The sequence below is a fragment of the Arachis ipaensis genome, chromosome B05 (assembly GCF_000816755.2).
Source record: "Arachis ipaensis cultivar K30076 chromosome B05, Araip1.1, whole genome shotgun sequence".
NCBI classification, from domain to species: domain Eukaryota; kingdom Viridiplantae; phylum Streptophyta; class Magnoliopsida; order Fabales; family Fabaceae; genus Arachis; species Arachis ipaensis.
The window spans coordinates 25598542-25607215 of NC_029789.2; the positions used below are offsets into that span (position 1 = coordinate 25598542).

An 8674-nucleotide genomic window follows, 5' to 3' on the forward strand; every position below is an offset into this window, starting at 1 on the left:
TTAGAAAAAATAAAGTAATTAAAGTATATAATCTTACAATTAATATACAGATATTCTATATAAATATAAATGATACTAATTGATCTAAATTTATTCTAATTATTCTCTAACATCCCCCCTCAAACTCAAGTGGGAGCTAAGGATACCATCTTGTGTTTGGATACTAGAATCCAAAAATGAGTAAGATGATGAGCCTTCGTGAATATATCAGCAGTCTGATCCAGCGTCCCAATAGTGACTAGGCGAACAGCATCAACAAGGAGATGTTGCCAGACAAAATGACAATCAATCTCAATGTGTTTGGTGCGTTCATGAAACACATCATTTTGCACAATCTGAATAGCACTGCGATTACCACAAAAAAATCAATTGGAGATGACTGAGGAGCACCCAAGTCTGCGAGAAGCCAACGAATCGAGACAACCTCAGCAGTGGTGTTAGCGAGAGCACGGTATTCAGATTCTGTGCTTGATCGAGCAGTGAATGTTTGCTCCTTAGCTCTCCAAGAAATGAGAGCATCGCCAAGAAACAAACAATAACAAGTAGTAGAATGACAATCAGTGGGATCACCAGCCCAATCAGCATCTGAGTACGCCTGAATGGATAAAGATGAATGAGCATAAAATAAAGGCCATGAAATAGGATGCCTTTGATGTAGAGAAGAATGCGAAAAACTACCACATAGTGAGTAGTACGAGGAGCTGATAAGAACTGGCTAAGAACATGAACTAGATAGGAGATGTCTAGTCCGGTGACAGTCAAGTAGACGAAACCTCCAATTAACTGTCGATAAAGAGTAGGATTTATCCAAAACAGTGCCATCCATAGGTGTATATTGAACATTAGGCTCAAGGGGAGTAGACTCAGTATGACTATCTGTAATCCTGGCACTAGTAAGAAGATTTGAAGCATACTTAGCTTGAGAGAGATAGATACCATCATCTATGAATATGACCTCAAGACCAAGAAAATAACTGAGAGAACCAATATCTTTCATCTCAAAAGTATGGTGAAGGGAGACTTTGAGATCAAAGATACCATCAACATCATCTCTAGTAATGATCATATCATCAACATACAAAAGTAGAAGAACAACTCCATGTTCACTTTTACGAATAAAGAGAGCATTCTCATGAGGGCTGCAAGTGAAACTGAGATTGCATATAATGATGCGGAACTTGTCAAACCATTCACGAGGAGATTGCTTAAGACCATAAAGTTCCTTGCGAAGGAGACAGACTTTGCTAGAAGGACAAGGATAACCTGGAGATGGTTTCATATAGACCTTCTTTTTCAAATTTCTATTAAGAAATGTATTTCTCACGTTCATCTGACTGAGAGACAATTTTTTTACCGTAGCAATGGCAAGGAGAGTTCGAACAAATGTGAGACGAGCAACAAGAGCAAAAGTCTCTTCATAGTCAATACCATACTCTTGCGTACAACCTTGAGCAACCAATCGTGCCTTATAACGGTCAATAGAACCATCAGAGCGAGTCTTTATCTTGTATACCCATCTACTACCCACAACTTCCTGCTTAGAAGGAGGATCAACTAAATCCCAAGTGTGTACTTTTCAAGTGCCTGAATTTCTTCCTACGTTGCTTGCTGCCAGTTTGGATCTATGGAGGATTTTCTGAATGACTTAAGTTCATGTTGATAAAGAATAGTAGAAAAATAATGATAATAAAAAGATAAGGAGGTGAATTTCTTACCCTAGAAGAATGAGTGGAAGGAGGAGGCATGACGGTAGGAGCAGGATCATCGTCCGATCTGGAATCATCGGGAGATGGAGAAGGAGGATAGGAGGCTGTATAGGTTGACTTAAGATAGAACCTGTAGAATCATTAGGAAAAAGATCAACATTGGGGTTAGTGAAAAAAGGTGATTGAATAGGAGAAATAGGCTCAAAAGAGGAGAACCGAGAAAACATGTGATACTCCCAGAATACAACATGATGAGATATACAAATACATCTAGAGAGAGGATTCCAACAATGATAACCCTTGTGTTCAGTGCCATAACCAAGGAAACAACACATGCGAGCCCGAGGTTCAAGTTTACTATGTTCATGAGACTGAAGAAAGACAAAACAAACACAACCAAAAACTCGAAGAGAACTATAATCTGGAAGGTATGAAAAAGACGCTCAAAGGGAGTAATGTTACTAAAGACAGAAGAAGGAAGTCTATTGATAACATGAACAACAGTAAGAACAACTTCACCCCAAGTACGCTCAAGAACGAAGAAGAAAGAAGCATTGCACGAACAGAGTCAAGAATGTGACGGTGTTTGCGTTTAGCTCGTCTATTTTGTTGAGACGTACCAGGGCAAGAACACGAATAAAGTATCATGTTCTGCAAGAAAGGTTAAAAATTTGGAATCATGGTATTCCATAGTATTATCGCGTTGAACAACCTTAATGACCTTGGAAAACTGAGTTTTAATCATAGTGGCAAAGTTAATATAAATCTGAGGTAGCTCATGGCAATTAGTCATCAAATAAATGTAAGTAAAGCGTGAATAATCATCAATAAAAATGACAAAGTATCGAGCTTCTCTCATAGAAGCGCTGGGAGCGAGGCCCCAAACATCAGAGTGGATAATATAAAAAAGAAAGCAAGCAAGAGATGAATTATTGTGAAAAGATAAAGCAGGTTGTTTGGCAGTTTGACAAGAAATGCAATCAAAAGACTCATTTTTAACCTGACCCAAAACACCCTGAGACACGAGAGGATGTAATTTTCCTAAGGAGCTGTGGGTAAGACGGTGATGCTACAAGTGAAGGGTATATAAAGAAAAAGCAGCACAGAGATTTGGCACAAAGGGAATATGAAGATTCTCGAGTTCAAACAACTTTCTGACTTTACGTCTAGTCCCGATGATTTGTCTCGTTCGACGATCCTGTACACGACAACCAGAAAGAGAAAAGTGACATCAAAACCGAGATCAACAAGTTGACCAACAGAAATAAGATTGAAATTCAATTTTGGAATATAGTAAGTATCAGGGAGATTAAGAGTTGATTGGGACCCTTGTGTGTTGCATGCAAGAGGGAACCATTAGCAGTATTGACAGAACGTGCATTTGTAGAGGTAGACAGACATGAGAAAAGATTACGCAACAGAGATATATGATTACAGCAACCAAAGTCAAAATACCATTTAGAATTACCTGGATGAGTCGACAAAGTAGCAGGAGTATTAGCAAAAAGGGAGAGAAGATGTTTAAGAAAAGACGCAATATCAGAGAGAGATAGAAGACGGGTAGAGAGGAGCAGAGGTGGTAGATTTAGTAGTAGCAACAATAGCAGAAGCAGACATATTCTTGGAGAAGTTGGGATGAGAATGATACTTGAGGTAGCCAGGACGTGGTGGATGAGTAGGACAGGCAATAATAAAATATCCCTAGAGGTTGCAGTAATGGCAGAATACTTGTGGACAATTGTAGCTAATGTGACCTTTCTATTCACATTTGTGACATTCAACAGAAGGATAGAATTTACCCTTTCTGCTGTGACAACAAAAACATCTAACTTTTCTATAATAGTAGAGACAAAGATCAAAGAGAGAAAAGAAAAACTGCAAATTCATGGTCGAAAACGAGAAAACAGAAGGCAGAATCGAAAACAGCTCACCAAAAAACCTTAGAGAGGGTCCCACTGTCTGCCACGTCAATCGCCGCGTGGCAACACGTGATTGGAGAAAGGAGATGCGTCAACGCTGACGCAAATAGGAGGAGCTGGCACGCGGGTCGGAGAGGCGGTCCGGGTCGGGTTCGAGGCGGGCTGGAGCGGATCCGTGGGTGTTAGAGGCTTCGACACATGGCGCTGTGTGGTGCCGTTGATCCTGGGCATGGATCCAACAGTGCTGGATGGCATCTGGAGGGAGGAGAACTTGATCGGATACCGGTCTTCAGGCAGCATGTAAGGGCGTGTCTGGCGGCGAAAGGCGGCGAGTCTAGAGGCGTTGGAATCTTGACGACGAGACGAACACGATGGTGGTGATAAACCAAAGCGTGGGAAAAAGATCGAAAAACAAAGATAAAGAGCACTGCCGGAAGAGAAAAACAAAGAAAAAGGCATAAACTGATAGGAACTACTTAAAGGAAGCGCAGATAGAACTACCGAAAGGAAGCACAGACGGAATTACCGGAAGAAAGTGCAGACAAAACTGCCACAAGGAAGCGTAGACAAAACTGCCACAAAAAAATGCAGACGGAACTGGCACAAGAAAATGCAGACGGAACTGCCACAAGAAAACACAGACGGAAGAACTGCCACAAGAAAACATAGACGGAACTATCGAAAGCAAGCACAGACGGAACTGGCGGAAGGGAACGCAGATAAAACTGGCAGAAGGAAACGCAGGCGAAACTGTCGAAAGGAAACGCAGACGGAACTGCCGGAAGGGAACACAGGCGGAACTACCGCAAGAGTGGCCAACTGCCGAAAACTGCTAAAAAGATGGTGAACTGGCGAAAAACTGCTAAAAAGGGAGACAAAGTGCAAAGAGATGGCAAACTATCGAAAGGTGATGAAAAACGTATGGTTTCTGTATGAGAATAAGTAAGTAGTGAATGAGCTAATTGGTTAGGTGATAAAGCATCAAAGCATGGACAAAAGAGAAATAAAAAAATAGCACGAAAGAAAAGTATGAAAAATATGGTGATTTCACTAAAAGAAAAACAACCTATCCTTCTCAAGGAGGATACCATGGTTCTGATACCATGTTAAAAATAAGAGATTAAACTGGAAAAATGATTTGTGTATTATTGAGTATTCTCAAAGGTACAATATATAGGAGTATATACAGGGACGGACCCAGGTAGTGAAATAGGGGGGCATTTGCCCCCACTCGTATTTTTTTTTTAAATATATATACATAAATAATATGTCCCATTTTAAATTTTAAATGACCCCATTACAAATAAATTTAGTCCAATTATTTAAAGTCTCAAATTCACTTTATCTTTCTATCATTTTGACTATTAGTTAACCTAATTAAATTTAGTCTTCTCTCATTCTCAAATCTCAGTCGTCATCACTCCTTTATTCTCTTAAATCATCTTCTTAGTTTCAACCTTCTTTTTCTATTCCTTTTTTAGTGGTCATCTTTTCTTCATCAAAAGGTAAATTTTAAGTTTTCTATTTTTTTAATATAACTCTTTATGACTCTATGTATCTTTCAATTTCATTGTTTCTCTTTTTGATATTTTCAATTACAAATTATAATTCAAGCAATTATAGTTTAGGTATTAATCTAATTTTTTATTTTCTTTATAAATTTATATATTTCATGTTATTCTCAATTTAGTGATCCTTATTATTTATTTGTTTATCTTTCGTTCTATTTTATTATATGTAATTATGTTGCATATAAATTTCTAAAGTCAATTGATCAATTTACTAATTTAACAGATATTATATATAAATATTTAAATATATAAATAATATTAATTGATCTAATTAATCTTAATAATACTCTAACAATATTTTTTTATTTGTTATTTTAATTTTAATTTATCTTTTCATTCCATTTCAATTCCTGGTTTTTTATTTATCCGTGGCTTCGTATTAGACGTTTAGGCTTGTTTATTTCTTATACTAAGGTATTGTTGATTTTTATTTATTTTTTTCTCAGTAATATATTCAGTATAGTTGTGATTATTAAATTACCATTTGTTACATGTATATACTTATTAACAGAATTGTTGAACAACTGACCGTCCAAATAAAAAGGATATAATTTTGTTAAATGTGTAAAGAGGAATAATTAAATTTAAAAAAAAAAGAATAAATCGATTTTTCACTTTTTTATTCATAAACATTTAAGTTTCTAAAAATTTAAAAATACATTTAAGTTTTTGATTTTTTTTAAATTTGGACACATCGATTGGGTCTAATTTGTCCCATTTTAAAAACTATTTCATGTGTGCATCCGTATCAACTAGGTCAGTACAACATGAGTCACGTTTGTTTTTTCGTTGGGCCTGAGAGGCCCAAGTGAATATAATGGATCGATATATCCAGATTTTAAAAGAATCTTAAATGTATTTTCAAATATTCAAAAACTTAAATGTTCGCATATCAAAAAATCAAATTTATTTATCTTTTTCTGAATAAATTTATTTAAAAGTTCTTTGTCGTTGACTTCTTGCTGTAACTTTTTAATTCTGAGTGTAATGTTTAAAAAGATACAATTGAAATTCAAAATACTTGAACGATTTTTGTTTTTACGTTATAACTTCATTAGTATATGTTTTACTTTTGGTTTTTATTTTACCATTAAAGTTCCTTTATCTCACTTTAAGTTTTTCATTTTTAGGAAAACAGAAAGCCTCAATTGCAAGCTGCAAGTGTTATGTTAAACGCATGATATTACTTTGCAATTTTCTGCTGTCATATTCCAACACAGATCATTCAACTCAACCACTTCCATGCTGCCTTCTTTGTCCATAGTTGAGATGGGCAAGGATTCTTTCAATTTTCTTTTCTTTTGATTAAGAAAAAATTTACATAGATTCAGTACTGGTCAGCCCATTAAAATTAGATATATTCTTAGACTCAACGAATATTTATGAAAGTAGTAAGGAGCCCTTAACTCACTCCTTTTTAAAATATGTTCGGAATCTTTATTATTTATACCAACTCTCCTGAAATGTATCCTTTCAAAATTTTCGTATATATTATGAAAGAGAAAATCCTATTATCTTTTGGAGTTGAATTATCTTCATATGATCTTAAAGTTATGGGCGTAAATCTTAAAAATAAGTACTAATATAATTACCAAGTTAAACCGTGTACATACGTTACATTACATTTTTAAGATATGGCTTTTCTGCGAACTTTGCATTAATGTGAGATATTTATGCTCCAAGTTGTCCTAATAAGTATAAACTAACATTTTTAATCATCATGATACTGCATAAATATTTTGAAATCAAGTTCTACTGGTTCAAATCTTTATTAAAAAAATTCTCATATTGGACGATAAATTTATTGGAACTATAAGACCTAATAATATGAGAAGATAGATACAGTCATACAAATCCCCTTGGACCCATCTCAAAAGTGCAAAGATTGCTATATCATGAGATCCAGCCAGACAACACCTGTACTACTATTTTATTAATTAAGGTTTTGAACGTCTCCCTTAAAAGTATTTGTTAATATCTGCTTTTGGGCTTAGGTTTAATTATTTGAATTCGAATTTTATTATAAAAAATTTGATTTATTCGGTCCAAAAATTAAAATATCCACTTTTTATAAATCTTATTAAATACTCTCAATTTTTGAAAGACACTTCTTTTAATAAAATAAAAAATATTATTTATATATTAAAATCAGTTATTAAAATTAATCAAATAATTATTAATTTATTTATGTATAAATATATGTATATTTTAATTTATTTTTAATGTATATTTATATTTTAATATATATTTTATATTGATGATGAATACTTCATCCGGCCCTTGACAATTATCTCGAAAGGACAACGAGGCCCCCAAGAAAAAAAAAACACCCAATCCGGCCCCTGATAAATTTTTTTTGGGACAGATTAGCCCCTGTGCCAAAAAAATAACATTTATTTTTTTTGGCGCAGGGTCCTCGTTGTCCTTTCGAAGTAATTGTTAGGGGCCGGGTTGGGTTTATTTTTTTTGTCAGGGACCGGATTGGAATTTTTTTTTGTCAGGGACCTCGTTGTCTTTTAAGGTAATTGTCAGGGGCTGATTTGGGTTTTTGTATATATATAACATAGTTAAAAAAACTATTATTGTAGTATTATTTAAGACTTTAGGTCATCTTTCTTTTGTTTCTCTACCATTTTGCGTTAGTTGGCAACAGATGTATTCTATTATGGGACAATAATGAGAAGTAAACAACCCTACCTTTAATTTTCTTCCAAGGTCCCAGCATTATGGTTCAATGGGATTTGTGTCTTTGTTTAGTTTCATGGGAAGTTGACTCTCAAATTTTGCTTCGCTTGGGGGAAGAATTTATCTCGAGTTACTATATATGCTTTTGTGAGTTGTCTATTGAGGGAAAAACAAGAAAAGGTGTTTGTTATGATGCCTAAGAAGTATTGTCTAATTACTAAAATAGGTAAAATAATTAATTTTAAATTTAAAAGTATAAAAGTTAAAAATTTTTAAATATTTTAAAGTTATTATAAAAAGTAATTTAGGCAAAAGTTAAACACCAAACAAAAGGCACCATAGAATTGTCCAACAATAAATCAGTCTTTCATTTAATAGGTCCAACTTATATATTTTTAATAGAATTCTGCTAAGGAACTAACAGGAGTATAGTCATTAGCCAACAATAAAGGCCTAGTTTAAAAAGTTTTAAAAGTAACTTTTTTTAGTTTTTGACTTATGAAAACTAAAAAGTAATAATATTAATGTCTGGTGTAATTTTCAAAATCAAATTGTGGTTTTTTAAGAAGCTATTTAAGAGTTTATAGAGAAGTTAAAAAAATGACTTCTCTCATAATACTACTACTTTTTACTATATTTTTATAAAATAAGTACTTTTAAAACTAAAAATCTAAACACAAAATAACTTATTTATAAGCTACTTTTAATATAATCATTTATTGTTTAAGCTATTTTTTCAAAAGAAGCTTAATTAAGTTGTTTATCCAAACTGGACAAATCAATAAAGGTTTTT

General features: G+C 34.0%; 1 protein-coding gene across 1 annotated transcript in view; it reads right to left on the reverse strand.

Moving 5' to 3' along the window:
* Window positions 1-1066, reverse strand: part of LOC107640402 (uncharacterized mitochondrial protein AtMg00810-like) — a 2300-nt gene extending 1234 nt beyond the window's left edge. Inside the window, exons 1-2 of the mRNA XM_016343924.1 lie at window positions 785-1066; window positions 356-595 (exon numbers count right to left, since the gene is read on the reverse strand). Of these exons, the coding sequence (XP_016199410.1) occupies window positions 356-595; window positions 785-1066 (522 nt within the window). The remainder of the gene's footprint in view (window positions 1-355; window positions 596-784) is intronic.